Below are 25,188 nucleotides of genomic sequence, written 5' to 3' on the forward strand. Positions count from 1 at the left end.
TATGTTTGAGGAATTTCTTTTTTAAAAGAGCAAAGCATTTAGTACATCCTTTTTTACCATATAGTAGATAATACATATAGGTAGATTAACCCTTAGTGGCACATGAGGAGTATCTTAAACTATTCCCTAGGTGAGTCAGGTTGAGTGGAGAGGGCAAATATTAACTCCCATGGACCAGAACAGGGAGCTGTCAGAAAGCAGGATCTTCTGTAGTCTCAGGTGAATGAGGGGGTGGCGGGGTGGGCAGTGGAGGACGGAGGGGATACAAAGAGATGGTTCTTCAAAGAGTATATCTTCTTTACTCTCTGCCACAGATCTTGTGGGCCTGGGATCATTATAGTGCGGTGCTCTTCAAATGTTAATTCAAATCTAAGTACCTCCTGACTTTGACCTATCCTTAGGAAGGGAGGAGAGGACATAGGCACAATGACCCTCTCAGTCCAGGGGCCTTTATTTCTAATGACTTTCAGCTCTTAACTGCTGCTAGTGCATTTTCCTATGTGTCATCTATTTGGATTGCTTCAGTGAGAAGATTCTGTTCTGCTTCGGACACCAATTAGATACTACTTTTTCTTTTTAGCATATCTGATCCAAATTAGGATTAAGCAAAGAGTATTTTTGCAATATAGTTAGTGAGAGGAATGTTAAGAAAGAAAATGTAGTAAATTTGCTACAAAAGAGAGGGAACAAATGTCAGGGGAAATCTGTGCATGTAAGATAGTTGGCATTCATAGTAACCATAAAACAAGAGATGTGTCTTTACTGATACTTAGGAACTCACTAAAAGCCACTTCAGTTAAGTAACTTATTAGGTTGAGAACTGAAACGTCTGTAAAAGACATAATCTGATTTATGACTCAAACATGGGCAAGTGCTCAAAGAAATAATAGAGGTCCTTCACATAATCTAAAAAGAGTACAAACAGAACAAATACTTGAAATAATATGTATTTTAAGTTCAAAATGAGAATAAGAGAACAGGGAAATACAATGCTAATGAATGAAAGAAATGCTTGTAATGTAAAATGTATACCTTAGAATTAGGTTAAGATATACCCAGTGACTATGAAGCACAGTAAAGATAGGTATCAAACTGAGCATTTTGCTCTAAATAATGAAATTGAAAAATTATATTTGAGAACCAGGACAGTTTTTGACAGAGAACTTAAGATATATTACTAATCCTGCAGATGTCCAATATTCTTTTTTAACTTGTGTTAGTGTATAACACATTTCCAGGTTGTAAGCATTTTCAATGATAACTGCTGGTGTTTCTGTTATACCCAGTTACATTTTCCTTTTTTTTCATTTGTTTCTCCCCCACCAGGAAACTTACTGGACATTCTTTCCACATGGGCTATAGCATGGCAATTTTGAATGGCATTGTAGCTGCTCTTACTGTTGCATGGTGCCTCATGTAAACCCAACATTGAAGCAATATTCTTGGCAAAACTTAGTCATGATGGCTTTGTAATAACAGGGAAGAACATCATTACCTACTGAGAAGACCAAGAAACCTACTATTCATTATATGATTCAGATACCTATCTTATCATCATTATGGAGGACCTTCTTAAGCATCGTTCTAGAACGTAGGCATTGGGTATGAGAATTAAGTTTCATGTAATTTCTTAAAATTGTAAAATGTTTACCTCATCTTTTTTCTTTTGTGTGTTATTTTTCTAAGTTGTAGAAAACATTTTAATGGAAATCAAACTGGAAAACTTGAATATAGGTCAATACCCACCTTTCCATATATGTACTACATTTTTGCTAAGAAAAACTGATATTACTGTTAACTGAGCTAGAACTATTTCTTAATTATTATTATATCAGTAAGGCAAAGAATGCCCATTACATTTTATAGAAGCTACTTTTAAATCAGGATATTTAGTTTTTGATATTCATATAATCAATACAAGGTGCATTTATATTTTTAATGGAGCATAGCTCCTTATATGTTTTTTTTTACATGTTTTCCTACTTCATATTGAATTTGTATGTTTTAAAAATTGTTGCATCTAGGCAAATGTAAATGTTATTCCTTAGCTGGTGCAAAGTAATAACTGCCATTTTTAATAAGTATTTTGTCTTTTAAAACAAGCAACAAAAGCACATTGACCTTACTTTAAAATTAAATAAACTTATTTTTAACAAAAAATGACTAAAAAGGGGTAACTTATTTAAGCTGTTAAAATAATGAGAAATTTGAAGCTGTTCGTTATTTGTTTCTACAATTTCAAATATTTATCCTGGTGTATATGTTGTTACTTCAACAGAACTGTTATTTTGTTTTTAATAATTACAAACCTGACATTTTTATATTTAGAAATGCTTGAACTAGTTTATTCTTAAATCTCAAAAATTTAGTTACCAAAATAGAAAAGGTATTTTGATACAATGTATATATGTATAATTTTTTTATATATAGTTTCATAATTTTCCTATTTAAATGTTCTATAATTGCAATGTTAGTTTTGTTTTTATAGTAATTAAACCTTAATTTTTCTCACTTCCTTTCTAAATACCTGTTTAGAAAGTCACTTCAATTTTAAAAAGATGAACTGTTTAAAATGCTGTTTTTTCCTAGTTGTAGAAAAACTTACATTTTGGAAAGCACTGTAGAGTGAAACTGCTTATTCAGGCTAAATGGGAAATGAATATGCAGTGTGTGTTTATGTTATCTGCTGAGTGTTGTTACTGAATAAATGATTTAATGATGTTTCTAAGTCTTAACATTTTTTTACTCCTCAAAAACATTAGTTGGAAATGACAAAGGATGTTCCAATTTAAATGATCTGTTTAGATTAATATTGTGTGTGTGTGTACATAGAGACATAATACATATATACAAATCCACTCTATGATTGTTGGAGTGAATCTATTTTCACTCCCTGTCTTCCTCCCTGCAACCTCTCCCACTGTGGCTTGTAAAGGGCTCTTCTTTTGCAAAGGAATTTACAAGTAACATCAGTTTTTCTTCTCTCCACCCCTCCTAATCCCCCTTCCCCACAAATTTGGATAGCTTCTTCCAGATTCCTTGTCTTATGACTTTAGAAAATATTGCAGTAGACCTATATGTAGATATCTAATAAGATATCTATAAAATGTAGGTACATATATAGGTTTTATATATATACATATATATATAAATATATGTAAGATTTTTTTCTGGTACCCTATTTTTTTGGGACTATCACTCCTCTTTCTTGAGAAATTACTCTCCTCTAGTTTAACATGGGATCCAAATATAAATCATCCTACTTCCATAGCAGAGTGATTGACTAAGGATAGGTACCTAACCAAAGCTGGGCCAATCCTAGTTTCTCATCTCTTTTGGTCACAGTGATTGCAACAGGAATAGAGACATGACTCAAATCAGGCCAGTCTTTTTCCCAGGAGTTTTCAACTTGAAATTAAGGTATGATGAAGCTGGGAAGATACCAGCCCAAGAGATCCTCACAGCCAGTGTTCAGCCAAGCTCATTGGGAAAGAATAAGGACACTGCTAATGACATTTCTGTAGTATCTGAAGCCCAGTGGTGACCCTGCCATTCTTGGAATTTGGTAACATGAACCAAATCCTTTGAGGAATCCTTTGGTCTCTGCTGTTCATACTGGTTTTTGTCATTTTAAACAAAAGGAATCAAGATGAGTTTACCTAGCAGCTGGAATCCATCTGTTATGAAACTGACTCAGATAATCTCTTTTTGTGTAGTTTACAACATTCCATTCAGTTACTTGTGAAGGATACATTGGGTATAAGTATGCCTGTGTTGAATTAGTCTTAGTGACTTCAAAAGAATTTTGGAGTAAAACTAGTTACTAATCTATTTGCCATTTCATCAGAATTCATTGTTTATATCCCCAAATTCAATTCTGCCTTAAGTATTACCAGAATATTACTTTCGTTATCAGCATACAGGTGTCCTTTCCCCCCTTATCTGTGGTTTTTACTTTCCAAGGTTTTGATTTCTACAGTTTCAGTTACCCTCAGTCAACTGAGGTCCAAAAAAAATGTTAAATGGAAAATTCAAGAAATATTAAATAAAAAATACATAAGTTTAAAATTACATGCCATTTTGAGTAGCATGATGAAATCACGTGCCATCCTACCTGGTCATGAATTATATCTTTGTATGCTAGCTACCCCTTAGTCATTTAGTAGTCATCTTGGTTATCAGATTGACTGTCATAATGCTTGTGCCCACATGACCCTTATTTTGCTTAATAATGGCCCCTAAGCACAATAGTATTGATGCTGGCAATTTGGATGTGCTAAAGAGAAACCCTAAAGTGCTTTAAATGAAAAAGGAAAACTCAATAAGAAAAAAATCATCTGCTGAGGTTGCTAAGATCCACTGTAAAAACAAATCTGGAATTGTGAAGAAGGAAAAAAATTCATGCTAATTTTGTTGTTGCATTTCAAACTGCAAAAGTTACGGCTACAGTGTATGATAAATAGTTAAGATGGAAAGGCATTAAATTGGGTAGAAGACATTAACAGAAAATGTGTTCTGATTGATGACAGCATGTTGCACTAGAAAACATTGAACCTATCCAAAGACTTATGCAAGGGATGCCCTGAAACAAGTGACCACATTCACATAACTTTTATTACAGTATATTGTTCTAATCGTTCTATTTTATTATTAATTGTTAATCTCACTGTACCTAATTTATAAATTAAATTTATCATATGTATATATAGGAAAATAGTATTTATAGGGTTCAGTACATTCCGTGGCTTCAGGCATCCACTGGGAGTCTTGGAGTATATTCCCCAAAGATAAAGGGGGACTACTGTATGAGTCTTTAGTTAATAAGATAATAAGTTTTAAATACACTACTGCTACTTAATAAAAATGTTTATCAGTTTCCTTATCTGTAAAACAGGAAGAATAATACTTAACAAAATACTTAAACTACAACGAAAATACCACATGTCAAAATTTGTAGGACGTAGATAAAACACTGTAAAGCAAATTCATAACTTCAAATTTATCATCACACAAGGAAGATTGAAAATAAGCTGAGTACAAATCGATGGTTAGGAAAAGCAGCAGAATAAACCCCAAAACAGATTGGAAATAGGAAATATAAGGACAATCAGTGGAGAACAACTAAAAAGAGATAATATCTGTCTTAGCTGGGGCTACGATAACATTACAGAATAGAGTTCATCCAGCTACCGCCAACAGATCAAAAAGCTAAACAGAATTACGGAGAAAGATCGGCTATTTTTTTATGAACAGCGCACTCAGGAGAACGGGAAGCTAATGCTCAAAGCCCAAATTCCTTGATCCAGGGTTCGGGCTGGGTTTTTAAGGATATAGGGAATTCGGAAGTGTTGGTGGGGCGAGCATTTTTGGAGGAACTTGAAGCTTGGCCGTATATGTTAAGGGTTGTAAACACAGGATCTTCCTGCACATCAGACTCTCTGCTTCTGAAAGGGTTCCAGTGTTCAAGTTACCATTATGTCTGGGTTCTTTAGTTCTTTGTGTATGGGGGGTGAGGGAGTGGGATTGTGGGGGGGAGGTGGGGGGGTGGTGAGACTTTGGTTCCATTTTCAGCTGGAGATCAAAGTTCTCTGTACATGCTTTTGCTTCATGACTTGAGATTTTGTTCTTTTGTCTCTGAAAATCAATTTAGTATCTTGTTAAACAAGATAGGACCATTCTGAGCTGGCTCTGTGGTTATAATAACAAGTTACCACAGCCTAAGTGCCTTAAAAAACATTTATTTCTCAGTTTTGAAGGCTGGAAGTCCAAGATCAGGGTTGGGTTCCAGTGAAGACCCTCTACCTGGTTAACTCACAGCTGTCTTCTCATCGTATCCTCACTTGGTGGGGAGAGAGAAGGCTGCTTCCTCTTATAAAGATTCTAATCCCATCATGGGGGCTCCACCCTCTTGATCTAATTACCTCCCAAAGGCCTTACCTCCAAATACTATCCTATTAGGAGTTAGAGTTTCAACAAATTAATTAAGGGGGTGGTGCAACACAGACATGCAGTCTGTAACAATATCCAATACCAAAAGTGAGTTCTTTGAAAATATAAGACAGCTGTAAAAACAGATTTTAAAAGAGATTTTCTATATTTGTCTGTTCTCCCATTTCTGCCTATTTTCTTAATTATATCATGGCCCTATTTTGCAAGCAACAGAACAGGTCTAACTTCAGGAAAAGGGAATTGATTGAAAGGATATCCAGTGTCTTTTAGAACTGGTAGGCAGGAACCAAAATACTAGAGGGTCAAAGAGGAGGAAGCAAAGGGACTGATAGTGGGATGATATAATGAATCCTTCCGGTCATTTGTTCGGTCATTTGTTTTTGTTCTTTGCAAGATCAGTTGAAGGTTGAGTCCTTGGATAGAGTGGCCAAGATTAGGTCATGTGCCTACTCCTTTTGGCTTCTGTAATTGAAAGCAACATCTGGAATTCTTTTGGGATGGGTGAATGTATATCAAGCAACCAGTAAAGATAGATACTCACTATAATTCATTCTTGGCTATTTAGTTTTCACAAATACACTATTCATATTTAAACTTCAAAAAATACTTATACCTAACAACACATCTGTTTATTATTATATCCATCGCCAAGGCCAAGACCTTCAGATTACGTCCATTCTTATTGTTTTGCCACATTCTCTCACTGATAGTCTGCAAATTACACTAAATAGTTATTTTCATACTTATTAACAAATGACAGGGAAGAGATGGGAAATTGGTTAAAGTGCATGTTATATGTAACAGCAAGAGAATACAGGTAGAAGATACTGTCTTATTTAAGTGCCTGGTCATGAGACCTTCCTTCCTCTGCATCTATTCTTTTATTTTTCTTCTGGCTGTACCTCGCCAAATTAGTTTTCTTCTGTGATAGTGACCAAATTTATTTCTGATAGGTCTAAGCTCTTGTTGATTCTTTTGCCACCATACGTGGTAGTACAAGAATACACTCCAGAGAATCTTCAGTTTTCCCTGTATACTCTTCCCTGCTCTCATTATAGCAACTGTATTAAAAGGTTAAAACACCCCAATTAACATAGCAGCCCTCTTTTTTTTTAAAAAAATTTTTGTCTGATTACCTGGTGGCATAAGAATCTAAAATTACCAGGTAGTAGTTTGAACTTCCAATTCTTTTGAACTAATTTCTTTTGTACTCCTTCCTTAAGTAGTAAAACCTTTAAAAACAGAGCCCAGAGTCATAGGAACAAAGAGCAAAAACTTTATGAATGAGTAATTGGGTGTAATAGTGAGAGGCCTCTTCGTTCTTGGACCTATGTGATATCAGAATGGGAGAAATAACATCAAAAATCAGTTGTGGGATAAAAATATACACTGCATCCAGAGAGACCCCAACTGTGTTTTCTCTCAGCTAGCTTCATAACTAAGTTTTTAGTAGATTATTTAGTAGATTATTCGAAAACAGCAGTAGATAAGAGAGAGGTGCATAAGAGGGAGATGTTAATAAAACAAGAATTAAGCACATTATCTAACTTATGTGTAGTAAGTTCCTTGGCCAGAGAAATGTTGTATGGGAATCTCTGATAGTGTATTATAAATTATTCAGTAAATCCATAAATAGTGGTGCTGTTAGAAGTATCACAGACAAGAAAAGCAAATCTAAGATTATAATATGTCAGCCAATGAGAACAAAACTGCTAAAATGTTGCCCCTTCTAATGCAAGTGGTTGGTAGCTGGCTGAACCCCCAAGATATGATACTATAAGTAGAGCTCTTGGCAAAGAGAGAGGGAAAAGCCAGAGAGGATGGGGGAGGGGAGACAGACGCCATCCTTGCCATCCTGGAACTTTCTTTATGCTCCCATTAAGCACTGTCTTGACAGAAGGAGACTAACATCTACAAAATAGGTTACCTTGTCTACCTGATTATTCAGAATTTCTTTCATACTGAGGACTTTGCTGTGAGTATTAACATAGCTCAGAAATACTTTCACATTCTGGATCCATTTTAAGAGGCTCAGGCCCTTCCTAACCTTTCTTAAATTAGCATCAATCCTTTCCCAAGCCCCTGACAATCCAGCCAACTGCTAGTTCACTCTCCATGAATATACATAACCCTTATTTCATACATATCTCTTCAGGCCAAGGAGACAACAATATGAACTGCCTGAATTCCTCCCTAGGAAGATTTTCCATTCCTGTCCCTCACTGCCACCCATAAACAGGAGGTTTAATGCCCCCACCACCTCATTCTGGGCTAGTAGTAACATAATACACAGAACACCTATAAGTCAAGCTTGAGTTTTTTCCTCCAACATCAGTCAGTTATTCATAGGGAACTCTCATGAGGCAATAGTTGTAGGTTGAATGAAAAGAGGCAACGTGACAGAAGAAAGCATACTGGGAATGTTATCGTACAATTTACTCAAGACTTTAAGACTGACTCAGGTCACTTCTGGATGATGGAATTCAAAGGACGTGCCTGCCAGTGGTGCTCAACTAAGGGCAGCTTTGCCTCCCAGAGGCAAATTTTAGCAATTCAACTAAATATGTAGCACTGTTTAGAGATATTTTCGATTGTCACAATTGGGAGAGTCTACCAGCAACTAGTTGGTAGAGGCTGGGGATGCTGCTAAACATCTACAATGCCCAGAACATCTCCTCCCGCAAGAAAGAATAACAGCCAAACGGTAATAGTGCCAAGGTTGAGAAACCCTGTACATTCATGAGTAGATGAATAAGGTAAATCTTGTTCAGAATGGACAGCTGGGGGGCGCGGGGTTACCTGGAGTTCCAAGATCAGGTGTTCATTTTCTCACGAGAAAGTTGCTAGTCTAAGAGGACTTGTCTCTGTGGCCATTGTGTGGCAAGGTCTGTTACAGATAAGTCATTAACTACTGTGGCCTTGTATGTCGTTAAATATATTACTTCTGCTCAAAGAATTCAGTTCATGAGAAAAATCCAGTCTTGAAACACTTTCTTCCCGTCTCCTTATGCTGCCTGTTTTTGTACTCTAGGGAGAAATGTTTCCACAAAGGTATATACAACAATGCTATTGTGGAATTAGAAGCTGAGGCCACATTTGGCCATTTCAAGTTCCTTAGAGAACTGGGCACAGAGACAAAATCAATATTAAGGTACTGACTGGAGTAATTGGTAATGCACCAAGGGGAAATTGAATTATAGCTATACAATGGGAGCCAGGAGTGTGAACAAAACCTGGGAGGCCTTGAGTTGCTTCCTTGTTAGACTCTCATATTCTGCTAGTGGAATATTACAAATTTATGCTGGCAGGAGCTCAGAGCCCTCAGGAATGAGGCTTTGGTTACCTCACTGGGTAAAAAAACCTATACCTGTTAAGAGTTCTACCTGAAAGTCGAGGGAACGTGGAATAGATATTGGACAAAATAAGTCATACATACTAGCTAAGGTCTTCTGACCAGTTTTAAAAATAAAGAGCTATAGCCTCCACATATTTATTTCCTTTCTATGACAGGTGTATATTTTAATTCCTTTATATTTTTTTCCTCTGTTTTTTCTCATTTCATGTTGGATTTTTTTTTTTTTTTTACATTGGCTAACTACAGTGTAATGTATAGATTGCAGAATATTATGGTTGGATTACTAAGTAATTTGGGGAGAATTGACATTTCTCTGAAATCCTGGTTATGGAACTGAATACAGTAACCTATAAGACGTTCGATTGTCTGTGCGTAAGGGTCTGTGTATTCTCAACTGAATGAGAAATGGTTGTGCTATCATAGGTGGGATGATTTTTTTAAAGTAGTGTAATCACGGGAAGTAATGTATATGTGTATATTGGGTGGACAAAGGAGTGGACTCTAGTGGGTATTTTGTCATTTTTTGACTGCTCGGACCCCAAAATGTATTTTTATTTTGTGAGTCTTCCTTGTTATGTGAGTGAGTGTGGGTGGCAAGCCTCTTTGTAGCATTAGATAAGGCTAAGAGGTTAGATACTTTCTTTCTCCCAGACCTATTGGTAGTATGTAAACTTGGTGCCACCAATTGTATACTTCTCCTCAAGTTTTGAGCTGTGAATGAATGGCAATAGCTAACAGAAAGCTTAAAATTCATTTATAGCTGTGCCATTCCATGGCAGTGGCAATAGTTTCTAGGAGTGTTCAGTGATGATTGGGCCAGTAATAGAATCCTAATCAGACTGAATCATAACCTTAGCTATAATCTCTGCTACTAAGCTTTCTGTCATTTTATGATCTTGGTTTTCTGACATTTTCTTCAATTTTGTGAGCTACTCCCTAACCTTATAATACAATTATTTTCTTCTTAGCTAGCTAAAGTTAGATTTTGATATTTAAAACAAAGAACCAAGAATTCAGCATTTATCAACTTTCCACCTCTACCTGTCCACACACTTGAAAAGACTTTGTTCCACTGTGATTTCTGCCACTTGGACTTATTTCTTTACTACTAATTTCTGAAAATGTCAGATGCTATCCAGCCTTATTATTTTATAATGACTTGTCTTCCTAAAGAGTCTTTTTAGATTCTTTTATTAATGCTCACAATACCTAGGCCGAAGCTTACAGCAGGCACTCAGTAATTGTTTATGACATTTATTGAACACTTAATCTATGTGTAGATTTACAAAGTGGTATGAGAAAAAATGAATAATAATTTTGGAATAAATGACTTCAAATCTTGTGTATCTTATAAGTACACTAGGCCAGGTATAATCATTTATAATTCTTAGTACTGTACAAATCTGCTTAAGATGAAAGTCAGTATGCTGTATATAAAAGTGTAATGAGAGTATAATTTTCTATTTTGCATTAAATACAACTAATACTTGCAATGCTGGATGTTACAAGTTCCTATTGATATAAAATATAGAGTGCATGACACTTATTCTATATCAGTTTTTATATAAAATTGAACTTTCAGATTGAGCAAATTTCTATTTGTACTCAGGTTTAGAAAAACAAAAATGAGAATCATGCTTTTCAGTATCACATAGGCATCCAGAAAGAAACATTTTAGAAAATTGATAGAATAAATTGTTTTAAACTGAAGGATCTACTAGAGCGAGTCTCAGAAAATGTTTCTTAAAAACCTTTCTTGATTAATTTTTATACCTATTCTAATGGCAGGTAGAAGTCCACAAACAAAAAGAATCATGGAAGTGCATTTTGTAAATAAAAATCATTACTAGTTCCTATTTCTCTTTCTTCAAAAGAAATGAATTTTTACTTTGTTGAAGTGTATCAGAAATAGGGTCAGTTTTTTTAAAAGCTTATTTTAGTATGATAAACATGCATAAAGCAGTTTTTTAGAAAAAAAAAACCCTCAAAAGGAAATTTGAATAATTTTGGTGACTTATTGCTGCCCAAAACAAGCAGATCAATAGACCTCCAACCCTAAAATAAAAATCTTAAACAATTAGAAATTTCTTAATGTTTAAAAAAAAAATCTTGTCTATGGCCATGCTACCCTGAACAAAGCTGAGTCCGTCTGATCTCAGAAGCTAAGCAGGGTCGGGCCTGGTTAGTACTTGGATGGGAGAGCACCTAGGGAAGACCACGTGCTGTAGGCATAAGAAATAAAAAAATAAGAGATTGTGAACTGATAAGGTCCTTGCAATCTGTGAGGTCAACCAAGGGTTGCCTTGCCTAAAAAAAAAAAACAAATAAAATAATAAAATAAAGAAGAAATCTTTAAGATGTAGGTATCATAAGAATATGACCCTTCCCTATGGAATACAAACAGAAACTAAAGGACAAATTTTGAAAGTATATTATAGAAAAACTCTTATTATAAAGTATTATATTTATTCATATATTTCTATATTAAGGATTTTTTCTGATAATATAGGAAGAAGGAAAAATGTGTAGTAAATGGCCGATGTTGATACAATGAAGCTAGAGGCAGGTATAGGAGTTCTAAAACTATAGTTGAGGACATGATCCTTCCTGGTTGAATACCTGAAAGCTTGATAAGGACAATTTAATGACTAATGAAACATTCAATTGTCAATATGCATTAAGAACTTTGAACTTCTAATTTTTTAAATTTTTTTAAATTAAGTTTATTGGGGTAACATTGGTTAATACAATTGAACTTCTAATTTTATTTCTTGGCCTTCATCATGAAAAAGTAATGTAAAATACAGAAAAAAACATCTATATATCAAAGATGTCCCTCGCAGCAAATAATTTGTTATAACAGGAAATAATGGAAGCAAATAGCATAGCTATTTGAAAGACTAATAGCATATGTACAGAAACATAATGGAATATTATGAAGCACTTTTCGAAAGTTAACTGTCAAGAAGAGTAACATAAGAAATGTTATAATCTTAAAAAGCAGGATACAGAATTGTATAAAGATGCATTTCAGCTATGTAAAATAACTGCAGAGAGAGAGAATATGAAGGAGAATCATTGAAATATTTTCAGAGGTTGACTTGGAGCAGTTAAATTATAGGTGTGTATTTTATTTTTTATGGATTTCTACCTTTTCTAAATATCCTATAGATGTATATTATTTCATAATTAGAAAAACAACAAGATTAAAAAAACAGGTATAGTAATTAGCTATTTATAGTTCTTGTGAGGATTAAATAAGATATTCTATGTTAAATTCTTTAGCACATACTAAATATTTCCTTAGGGACACAAATAAGAGAAAGGGTGTCTTTCCTATATAGCAATCAGGGTTGCTCGTATATTGTCAGAAAATAGTATGTATCTCTGAAAGATACATAGAATCAAATCCTATGGCTCTACTTACACATGTTTCCAGGGATATTAATAGAAAAAAAATTTTAAATAACAAACAGTAGAAAACAACCTAAATGACCACAGAAGATTAAATATGTTTTGTTGATCCACACAGTGGAATATTAGTTGTTAAGAAGAATGAGGTAGATCTATAGGCATGGAAAATGAAAATATCTATGATATAGCTCTAAGTGAAAGCTAAATTACAAAACTATACTGTATAATCCTGGTTTTATCAAAGACGAAATAAAACAGGAAAAATCTTATATTTTATGGGTTTGATACAATACTCTTAAGGGGCTGAACAGGTGACATGACTGAATTCCTGATCTAAAAAAAAGAAACAAAAAACACTTCTAGTTAAAAGTGCTCAATTATATTTAAGATTTTACCTTTAAAAACAACATAATTTAGATATCTTTACCTCTAGATTGCAAGACACCAGTAATTTATTAAAAACATTAAAGTATCTGTTAACTTAAGGTGCAGGTAAAAGAAATACACTTAGGCTACTTTATTATATTGGATGCTATGGAATCTCTCAGAAACAAAGGCTAAAATACCTTAAAGCCCTTGGAATATTCCCCCTGATAAGAATGTTTTGTATGCCTGAGGCCTTGGACCATGTTGTACTAGTCTGACAAGGTAAATTCATCCTGATGATGCAATTTATGGTAAATACTTATTTTTGTTCAGGAGTGGTAAGGCCTGGAATCTGAGTAGTTGAGGTCACTCGCACAGGCACTGCATGCATATATAACTGATCCCCAATAAGACTCTGGGCACCAAGGCTAAAATAAGCTTTCCTGGTTGGCAACACTTCACATATATTGTCATATGTGTTGAGAGAATTAAGCATGTGATCCATTGGGAGGGGACACCTGGAAGCTCATGCCTAATTTCTCTTGGACTTGACCACTTGTACCTTTTCCTTTTATTGATTTCTACCTGTATCTTTTCACTGTAATAAGCTGTAACTGTGTGTATAATAGCATTTGAGTCCCACGAGTCTTTCTAGCAAATCACCAAGCCTGAGGGTGGTCTTAGGGATGCTGATACAAGAATTAACTGAAAATTTGTCAAAAGATACAGTTACTCTCCTCTTCCTGGGACCTACATAAGTGTTAAACCACCTTTCCCCCAAGTGACAAGCTCTGCTTGACCCATATACACCTGCCCACAAGTCCTCAATTAGAAAATGCTAGCACTGGAAGGTAATTTAATTTAACCTCATTCTATGGAGGAAGAAATTAAAGATGAGAAGAAATTTTATTTGATAATCACTAAACAACAGAGTATAAACCCAGGTTGAGGTTAGATTGATTCTTCCTTTATATTCTCACCATAGGAGCCTAGAATAATTCTCTGGCTAGGTAATTGAGTGCATGCAACTGTTCTGTGGTAGCTCTGTGCTTATCTCTCCAGCCACCTGGAGCTATGGTACTGACCCTTGACCAGCATGGGAATAGAATGTACTGGCTAGTGATTTATAATGTAAAGTGCTCTTCGGAGCTCAAAAAAGTCCTAGGCATGTTCTATATCAGCTTCTCTATATTGTTTACTGCAAACATACATATTGAAGGTTTTGATTTTTATATTTATTTACACAGCCTGGTGTTTGCCCTGTGACCAGTGTAAAAGATCTTAAGTATATAATATATTAGTTTCCTAGGGCTAGTGTAACATCTTACCAAAAACTGGATGGCTTACAATAACAGAAATCTATTCTCTCACAGCTCTGAAGGCCAGAAGTCCAAAATCAAAGTCTTGTCAAGGCTGCACTGCCTCCGAAGGCTCATGGAGAAAGTTCTTCCTTTCCTCCTCCAGCGTCTAGTGGTTCCTGGCATTCTTTGGCTTGTAGATGCATCACTACAATCTCTTCACTTCTATGTGTCCTTTTCTGTCTCTTATAAAGATATTTTCACTGGATATTGGATCCGCCCTAATACAGAATGATCTCATCTCAATCTTCACCTTAATTATACCTGCAGAAACTCTATTTCCAAATAAGGTTATATTCTGAGGTTATGGGTGGACATAAATTTTGTGGGGACACTGTTTAAACCACTCAAGTTGGCCTTCCTGAGACTGAGATCTCTCACACACACATTCTGAAGATGGAGTATGTCTGCCTGACTGAGAGAGGACCTGAACTGTACCTGCATGTTCTGGACATTCCTAGTGTTTTCCTTTGCTTTCTTGCTCCTGACGCTTTGTTTGCTTTGCCTGTTATAAATATTTTGTGGGTATACCTTGTTAGAGAGTCCCCTGAGAGCTTTCAATGTTCTTACCCAGTGTAAATTATTGTATTTTTGTTTTTATTACTTTTACTTTTTTATTTTCTAATGAAGTCACCGTTATTTTGACTCTACTATTTTGGTAGAAAAAGCATTTGATCGTTGGTTGTGAAACCTGTTGCTAATTCTGGTCTGTCAATAGGAGCCATGTGACATTCAGCAAATCATTTGAATCAGAAGTTTCTGAGCTAGGAAGAATATTTGTAAGCCTAGGTGATTTTTGAGGAACCATCCTGTGTTGTAGAATGTAGCACAGCTGTGACAAAGTCTCAGGGATGCCCAAAACAAAGATTGCCCATTAGAAGAGTCCTGTGTGGTCATGAATGGCCTGAATAGTACCCACCAACAGCCTGACTAGTACCCTCGCTGTGTCATTAGTTAGGAGCAGCCCAGGAAGAGCATAGTGTCAGCGTAATCTGTGCTGTGGACCCCAAAGTTAACTGGTGGGAATCAGCTAACTGCAACTCTTATAGCAGGTTCTATCTTGAAGGAAGATCTGAATGGCATACCTTTAGGACTGCCACAATGCCAATATATAAAACTCTGAGATTATGGCTAATATAGACTGCATGTTGTGTCCCCAACTTCGTATTTGGAAGCCCGAATCCCAACATGATACTTTTAGGAGGTAGGGTCTTTGGGAAGTAATTAGGCTTAGGTCATGAGGGTGTGGCCCCCATGATGGGATTAATGTGTCTTTATAAGAAGAGAAAGATCAGAACTCTCTCGGTCATGTGAGAATACAAGGCGAAGATGGTCTGCAAATGAAAAAGAGAGCTCTCCCTAGATGATGAATCTGCCAGCCTCCTGATCTTGTTTAAATACCCAGTCTATGGTATTTGTTAGAGCAGCCTAAGACAGGCACAATTCCTTATTTTCATGAGAGAGACAGAGAGACAGAGAGGAAAGGAGAGAGAGGAGAGGGAATATGAGAATGTGAGAATATTCCTCAGTGTCAATGATTCTCACTCCATTTGAGAGCCATAGGCCAGGTTTAAGTTGTGTTGAGTGTCCCTGCTTGTTTCATTCCTACTGTGTGATACAGATTTAATTTTCTTCTCCTTCATGCTCCTCTGTCTTCTTTGAAACGTCCCTTCTACTAGAGATATGGTGGTTAGGCAATCCTCTGAGGGCTGGCAGCACTACTTCAGCTTCTCTTTTGTAGAGGAGTGCTTCTCAACCTTGGCTCTACATTGGAATCATCTGGGGACCTTCAAAAATGTCCAAAGCTAAAGGCATGCCTCAGGTCAACTAAATCAGAATCTCTAGGGGTAGAACCAGACATAAATGCGTTTTAAGTCTCTCCAGGTGATCCAATGAGCAGAGAAGGTTAGAAGCACTGCTGCAGAGGCTCATAGCCCAGGGGAAATAAGAAGCAAAAGCTAAATTAATAAAACATTCTGGTGGTAGTATTTCTTTTCTTTTTCTTTTTTTTAAGAGACACATAACTGTTTCTTTTATTTGCTTTTTGAATTAAAGATAAGGGATATCAATTTTATTCAATAAAGGCAACACAAAGTTTATATGAACCATCCCCACTATTCATCATTTCAGTCTACCATACAACATATTCATAGTTCAATTCTTGTCTTTTTACCTCCATTAAATTATCTCTACTGTTTCGTGTTCTAGGGGAAGTTATGCTTTAATAACAATGAAAAAAAAAATTGATCCCATTGAGACAGACTTGATTTTTGTAATGCTTTTATGAGGTTGGGGGTCATAGCCATGATAGAAGAGCTGAGTTAGGATTGTTTTTCAGCAACATCGGACAGTTTTAAATGAGACTGCACAGGATTACCACTGTCAGAAAAGAGAGACACATATTTATTGCTCTCCATTTAGTAAACAGGTATTTATTGTGGGCTTACTATGTATTGGGTACTGCGCTTTGGTTCAGTGATATAAAAATGAATAAAAGAGATTGGTTCTATTAATGGTTAATTTATGTAATATCCTTATAAGGCATATGGGTCTAACTTTCAAAGAGTAGATTAAATATATATTTACATACTTAAGAAATTATTCATGACAATGCCATTAGGTGTTTGTAATTTATTTTAATGTATTTTATTTTAAAATGAATGTGTGTGTGTACATATAAGCACATTAAACATTTTGAAGAATTTCTGCAAAATGGGGTATCAGTGGAAAGTATATTGGAGCAAGCTGAAGGAGTCTCTCATAACCCTATACAGCATTTTTTTTTTTTTTTTTTAAGAACAGTGGGATTTTAAGTGCCCATAGGTATGAGGTTTTCTGGTATTTTTGAAATTAAAAAGATATCTATAACATAAAGAAGTATTTCTTCAAGGAATTGAGAAATAATTTCTATGTGTTTTAAAAGGACTTTGCCAATAAATTTAAAATGTTTTCCTGTCTTCTCAGTAATAAAAGAGGCTGAAAAAATATATAATTTAATAGCCTTGTCATTTACTGGTAGCCCTCCTTTGTTTTGAAACAGTGGCCCTGCACTTTAAAAAAAAAAGTTACCTTTTTTATAACACAAACATATGAAGCAAACTTGTAGCAATCAAAGAACAAACATTTCTCTCAGATCACTACCTGCAAATTGATCTCAAAGACTGCGAAAATCTCTTTAAAAGACACTGTATCTGGATACCAACAGAGAAAGAGCAAATAGGAGATAGAAACAAAACCAGTAGAAGATAGACGAATGGATAGATAGATAGGTAGACAGACAGACAGATAGACAGACAGGCAGGCAGGCAGGCAGGCAGACAGAAATAGGTATAAAGATATCTTTCAATATTCTATTTCTAAGATGATATAAATAGATATAGAGATATCCTACAATATTCTATTCCTTGTAATAAATCTATATATATTATTCTATACTATTACAGAATTATATAAATATATTATTTATCTATAATTTATATCTATCTATCTCTAGCTCTATCTATCTATCTATCTATCTATCAAGAAAGAGATTGATATTTATTGTAAGTGATTGGTTTATGCCACTGTGGAAGCTGACTAGGCAAGTTCAAATCCATTGGGCAAGGTATCAGGAAGGGCAAGCTATAAACTCTTAGGCAGAAGCTGACACTGCATTTCATAAATGAAATTTCTTCTCAGGGAAACCTCAGTGTTGCTCTTCAGGACTTTCAACTGATTGGATTAGGCCCACTCAAATTGTCAAAGATAATCTCCTTTATTTAAAGTCAACTGATTAGAGATGTTAATCACATCTACCAAATACCTTTACAGAAATACCTAGATTAATGTTCGTTTAAATAACTGGGTACTACTGTAGTCTAGACAAGTTGACACATTAAACTGATATCACGGTCCACCCTTTCTCAATCTGGCACCCATACACATCTCCTTAAATGATACTTAATCTCCAAATATAGACAACAACAGGGCCACACTTCTGCCTAACATGATTCAGCTAGCCTGCATACAAGTTAAAATGTACTAACTTTATCCCTAGATGAGGATGCAAAGTCCTTGACTGAACTCATTCTTCTCCTTGATATTCTGTAACTTAAATATAATTATGATATAGTTAACTAGTATTAACACATATTATGTTAGACAATAAAGGGATAACAGAGGGACTAAAATGATATGATATAGATGTATATACATATATATATATACACATATATACATATATGTGTATATATACATATATATATTATCCATCTGCCTGAAGTCATTGGGTGTCCTCAGGATAAAGTGTCAGAGGGACTAAAATGATATGATATAGATGTATATACATATATATATACATATATACATATATGTGTGTATATACTCTTAATTATTAAGAGTATGTATAATACTCTTAATTATTACAGTCCTTATTTCAGCAGTAGTCACATGGTTTGGGCTGAAATTTATAATCACCTCCTTCCACTATCCATTCCATATTCATTTTGTCCTCAGCAAGCACCTCAGGTAGTTGTGCTTCTTTGCCTGGTCAGGTGACCTGAACATTCACTCCTGAAGGTTTGGGCCATTAGAAGTCCTGTTTGAATTGGGTTGTTGTAGTTTTTCCATTGACATTAGTACTATGAGATTCCCTAAGGGATCTGCTGTATTCTATCTAGCCAGATTCTTTCTTACCTCTTTGTATGGTAGCAGCCTAGTAACCCTTTGGTACCTGGATCAATCATAACAGCTAGTATAGTTAACAACTTTCTTTGCCTGTTGATTGAGAAGCATGGGGAGCCTAAAGTGGCTGGGTGGCAGTCTTAACTTCTAGTTCAATGAAATCATTTTTAGGTCTCCTGGTAGAAGCATTCTTTTCATTGAGACTAAGATCTTTAGGCCAGGAGTACATAAGGTCACAGGAACAGGAAGTAAAAACTGATTATAGATGTGGACCACTAGGGATAATAGTGAGTGGTGCCACTCCCATTTCCATCCCTTGATTCCTGGACCCATGAATCTTGGCTATGGGAGGAACAGCACCATATGTTACATGCTGATTCAGAGCATATACAGCCTCCAGGAGAATCTTTGCTCCTGCCTTGCAAAGTATTGCCACCTCGCTGGCACACTGTAACTGAGTCTTTAAAAAGCCATTCCACTATTCTATCAAGACAGCTGCTTCAGGGTGTTGGAAAATGGGGCAGGGCTAGTGAATTACACGAGTATGGGCCCAATGACCCATTTTATTTGCTGTGGATTGAGCATCTTGATTAGAAATAATGCTGTGCAGAATACCATGATGGTGGATAAGACATTCTATAAGTAGTTTTGGAAAAAGCAATCTGTACAGGGAAGACAAGTTTGTATCAAAACTAAGTGTCTATTCCAGTAAGAACAAAATGCTGCCCCTTTAATGATGGAAGTGGTTAAATGTAATCAATCTGCCAACAGTTAACTAACTAATCACCCTAGGGAATGATGCCATATTAAGGACTTGGTGTTAGTGTCTGCTGCTGGCAGATTAGGGACTCAGCAGTTGTTATAGCCAAGTCACCTTTGGTGAGTGGAAAGTTCATACTGCTGAACTTGTGCCTAACCTCCAACCCTGTCAGAATGGTCACTTTGTTCATGAACCCATTGACAATGACAGCAGTGACTGGGGAAAGAGGATGACTAGTAGGCACAAAACGGGTCATTCTATCCACTGGATTATTAAAATTTTATTTTGGACTCTCCCAGTGTGGATGAGCAGGTTTTATATGACAAATCCACTCAACCATCCCAATCTCCCTAAGCCTTTTGATTCCTTTCTCTATAGTATACCAGGGCGGTTCTGGCATTTTGAATTCTGTTAGTATATATTTGGTCCATGTTTCAGTCAATGAAGCAACTGTCAGAGCTCTTTCTGACCCCTCAAACTAAATCATTGAATCTAGAATCTCTACTTAAGGGGCCCATATGAATAAATTTGTCCTAATCTAGCTTCATACTCCCTCCACCATTCTCCCTCACCCTTTATATTCACATTCCAGATTTTTGTCTCTATGAACTGGAAAATTCATGCACTTCTTTTCTGGTGTAGAGAAATTACTTTTGGATTATATTTATGTATCACTCTTTAAGGCTTGTTGAGTCTTGAGTCTTGTTTTAGAAGCAAAGGGAGTGACAATGCTAGGTCCTGGAGAGAACATCAGAAGTGTCTGGCAAGGCAACTACTTCAGGAGAGGCCATTATAGGTTCTTCAGGCAAACCAGGGTGAACCTACACAGACAGGGTGGAAGGACTGCTTCTACTGGCAGATTTACAGGTTCTATTTCTCTAGTTTCATTGGAATCTTCCCAAATGTCCCCATTACAATGATCAGGATCCTCTTCCTTCCCAAATGATGCCTTCACTTTAAAATACGTGGTGAGGTTGGAAGTTCAATTTGCATTTGTAATCAAGCCACCTGTGGGATGAAATTCTGGGTTTGGTTTTCAGAAATCTTAGTCTTGTAGCTAAAAGAAATAAAGGTTTCTTTGAAGTCAGATATATAGAGACTTTCAGGTCATTTATACAGAGCTTGAGCTGGGAATTTAGAGCTCTGAGCTCATCCTTTTCTTTGCCCACTTTCTCCTGTGAAGATAGGAGCAATGAACAAATATTAGTATTCTCTTTAGTTCGATTAACATGTTCTAAGGTATCAACTACATAGTCACCTAGAATCTCAACTTTTATAGATATTCGATTAGGAGTAGCCAATGGTGATATTTTGCATATCTCTAGTGCCACAGCACATTAAAACTACAAATATCCTCTTTACTACTGGATATTCTTTGGTATTTTAAACCTAATCAGATTAGAGACCCAATTAAAAAAAAACCTTGAACCAATTCAGAAAACTCATCCTTAAGGTTCTGTTTCTCTAGAAGCATTATAGGTACCAAAATCTATATCAGTCATAGCTCCACCAGAGAAACATAATTATTCCCCAGAGCTCATAATTACCTTAATTTTTTGCTTAGTTTCTATGTATTTATATCTAATTCAACTTCAGTCTCTCAACATATTCTGATTCAGCAGACATTCTGTCTGTCTTTGTAAAGAAATATCTCCTGGAGCCATCGGACTTGCTTCAGTCTCTACTGGGTATTCTCTTTGCCTGGGATACAATTGTCATCTTGGAATCTCTCCTCCTCATCATTGTGGGGATTCCCTTTGCATGTCTCTTTGGTTGAATTTCCCCATTTCTGCCCGCCTCCCGCCCCTTTTTTATTCCATCACTTTGGTAGACCGCATTTTCTAGTAACTTCTTGAGAAAGGATGCTTGGAGGTAATTATATTTTAGAACATGCATGTATAAAAAGGTCTACATCCTACTCTCACACCAATTAATAACCTGACTAAAGAGAGAAGATTATTTCTTTTTCTCAGAACTTTGAATGAAGGTTTTGTTCCTTTATTTTCTAGATTCTAGTGTTGATATGAAAAACTTTAAAGCCTTTCTGAGTCCTGCACCTTTACATTTTATCAGTGCCCCACTCTCCATTCTAAAAGCATATAGGGTTTTCTTCTTGTTGCCAGTGTTCTGAAATTTCCTGGTATGTGTTTAGTGTTAAACTACTTTTTTTTAAAATTCCTCCCATTTTGATGAGTACTAAGTAGGACTTTTCAATCTGCAAATGTATCTTTTAGTTTTGGAAAACCTTCTTGAATAATCTGCAAATGTATCTTTTAGTTTTGGAAAACCTTCTTGACTTCTTGCTTCTGTGGTCTTTGTAGAATCCTTATTATTTGCATATTATCACTTGCTTCTGTGTTCTCTGGTCTTTGTAGAATCCTTATTATTTGCATATTATCTCTTCTGGTTCAGTTCTCCAATTATCTTATATTTTCTGTTTAGCATCTCTTTGTCTTTTGGCTCTATGTTTGGGAAAATTTCCTTATTTTATCTTCCAAAACTCCAATTAAGCTTTAAAAAAATTTTCCCATCATAATTTTAATGTTCAGTTTTTTAAAATTATCTGTTTTTTCTTTAAATAGCATCCTGTTTTTATCAAATATATGTAATGTTGTTTTCTCTTTTCTCCCTTAAGCTCTCCATAAGAGTTTTTTTTTTCTTTTCTCTTTTTCTTCTACTTCTGTTTCATCAAAGTTGCTTTTTTCCTTTGCTTATTTTGTCTTATTGCTTTTCTGTCAGAAGCTTTCTTCAGATGTTGGATGCCCCTTGGCTTTCTCTTCATATTGAAGAGTAAGGCAGTAAAAAGCCATCTAGAGTATATAACTAAGAGAATTGTAGACATATGCCCACACAAAAACTCATACACAAATATTCATAGCCTTATTAATAATAGCCAAATAATAGCCAAATGTCCATCAACTGATGAATGGATAAGCAAATGCAGTATACCTATATAATAGAGTATTATTCAGCCATAAAAAAAAGAAAAAGAAAGAAAAAGAAATACTGATAAATGCTATAACATGGATGGATTTTGAAAACAGTTTACTAAGTGAAATAATCCAGATAAAAAGACCATGACTTTTTAAATTTGTATGATTCTATTCATATGAAATATCCAGAACTGGACCATAAAGACAGAGTAAATTAATGGTTGCCAGAGGCTTGAAGAAAGGGCACTGGGGAGTGGCTCATGATGGAAATAGAATTTCTTTTTGAAGTAAAGAAAATTTTTTGCAAATAGTGGTTGTGTTGGGACAACATTGCGAATATACTAAAAACCACTGAATTGTACTTTAAAAAAAGTAGCTGCCCAGGAGCTCTGAGTGTGTGTGTGTGTGTGTGTGTGTGTGTGTGTGTGTGTGTGTAGTTTGTCATATATAGGTTTTCTCTACAGTAATCTGGCTGGGCCATTTCAATAATTAACCCCCAAATCAATATTTTTAGATCTTTCTTCTTGGGCTAGTCAAATTCTGAAGAAAAGAATTCTTCCATTTCTTGCTTAAAGAATATAGGCTTATCCACTAACTTTTGGGCCCAAATGAAAGAAAAAGGCTAGAAATTTCAACGTTGAATATATAAGACTTCAATTAATCATTTTTTTTCCGTACTATAATTCTACCCTCTCTCTGCCTGATGATATTCCCCAATCTAGAAACCCTTTTCTTTCCTCTTTTTAGAGAATAAGATTTCAGTTTTATGCCCAGTTTAGGGAGTGAGTGATTTGGTTGTGTGATTGGAGAGAATTATTAAATGGATTCTTAAATAATCTTTTGGTTCTTAGTTTCACTTGCATCCTACCTTCAAAGGATCCTGGTTCCCCTAATTCTGAGGCTTTTGGCAATTCTGTATAAGTCTGGTTGCCTCTCAGCTTTCTACTGTTTGCTTAAAACTTACCATTCTCTAGTATGCTAAGTTAATTACTGCTTGTCCCTCTGCTTCCTAATTTCTATAATTTTGTTGCTACATCTCCCCTTCTGTTCTTGTCTGAGTAAATGCATTAAAAAAAAAAAGTGACAAACAAACAAATTTAAAAAAAATCTTTATTGTCATTTCAATGGGATTTCGGGAAATAACAAAAGTAAACGCATTTGTTTAATCCATCATCTTTACCTAGAACCTATTGATATAATTCCTAATGATGAACAGCTACCTTACATTCCTGGGATAATCTCTGCTTGATCATGATATTGTAAGGTTAGTTAGATAATATTTAACTTGGTATATTTGTACCTCATTTTATAAGTGAGGTTCTCCTAAAATTTTTTTATTGTCCATGAATAGTTTTGGTATCAGTATCATTAGGTCTCATGAAATTAGTTAAGAAACACCTTTTTTCATTCCATGTTTTTGTTTACAGTAGGAGTTATTCTTTCCTTGAAGTTTTGTTAAGAGCTGATTATAAAACCTTTTAGTTGTGGTGCTTAGGATTTGGCCTCACTCTATTGCTTTTGCCCAAAACTCTTGATTGATATGAACTTTGTTGTTTGTGGATTCAATAAGGACTCAAGGTTATTGCTCTCAAACTTATACTTTGTGGTACAGTTATATTACTTTATAGTAATAAGCCATAAGTAAAACCATAAGGCATTGAACTCAATCTTAACTAATTCCAGAGTATATTCTAAAAATTCACTTTGAAATTTGTATTTATTTAATGGTGCTTGTATTACAAAGAATAGCCCTAAAATAATTAAATTACCTGCTTAAAAAATTAATTACATAGAATTTAACACTTAATTCTTTCCAGATGATTTAATACACGTAAGTTTTTTCTGCCCAGCTAAATTGTAAGCAGCTTAACTCTAAGGACCATGTTTTATACATCTTTCTATCCTTCATAATGCTAGGAATTGTGTTGGACAGATAGACAATGTATACATATTTTTGACTGATTTTAGCATATCTTCTTACCGTCTATATTTTTCCTAATGAATTAATGTGGGGAAAAATTTAGTTTGTCAAGGATTCTGGTTGGTTAAGTTTTAATAATTGATTAACTTTTAAAAATTGTGCATTAAACATATAATAAATTTCTTTTGAAATTGTTGCCCAACTTTACATTAGATCTAAATTTTTATCATTTTGTCTTAATGACTACTAGCTTTGGCTGCTCATAAAAGTAATGACCCATTCATTTACTTAATCCATCTCAATAATTGATGCAGTTTATTGAATCCAGTGGTTCAGCTGTTTTGATTGATATTGATAGTAAGTGTAGCTGAAATAAATATGACAATTATTCAAGAGCCTTATTTGTCTACTGCAGTGTTGTGACCCCAGAATAAAAGGATTTGTGGGGAGACCTCTCTGTGATCAGATAC

General features: G+C 35.2%; 1 protein-coding gene and 1 pseudogene across 2 annotated transcripts in view; both read left to right on the forward strand.

Moving 5' to 3' along the window:
- Nucleotides 1-25,188, forward strand: part of ARL6IP6 (ADP ribosylation factor like GTPase 6 interacting protein 6) — a 104,867-nt gene that overhangs the window by 28,166 nt on the left and 51,513 nt on the right. Inside the window, exon 4 of one of the 2 annotated variants that reach the window (XM_006921076.3) lies at nt 1,327-2,723. The exons of the other annotated variant lie outside the window; for it this stretch is intronic. Coding sequence (XP_006921138.1) covers nt 1,327-1,420 — 94 coding nt within the window. The 3' untranslated portion in view covers nt 1,421-2,723. Of the gene's footprint in view, nt 1-1,326; nt 2,724-25,188 lie in introns of those variants that run through there. 2 annotated transcript variants of the gene reach the window in all.
- On the forward strand, nt 11,416-11,535 carry LOC112470809 (annotated as a pseudogene).

Source organism: Pteropus alecto, unplaced genomic scaffold, assembly GCF_000325575.1.
Source record: "Pteropus alecto unplaced genomic scaffold, ASM32557v1 scaffold3, whole genome shotgun sequence".
In the NCBI taxonomy this organism is placed as follows: Eukaryota; Metazoa; Chordata; class Mammalia; order Chiroptera; family Pteropodidae; genus Pteropus; species Pteropus alecto.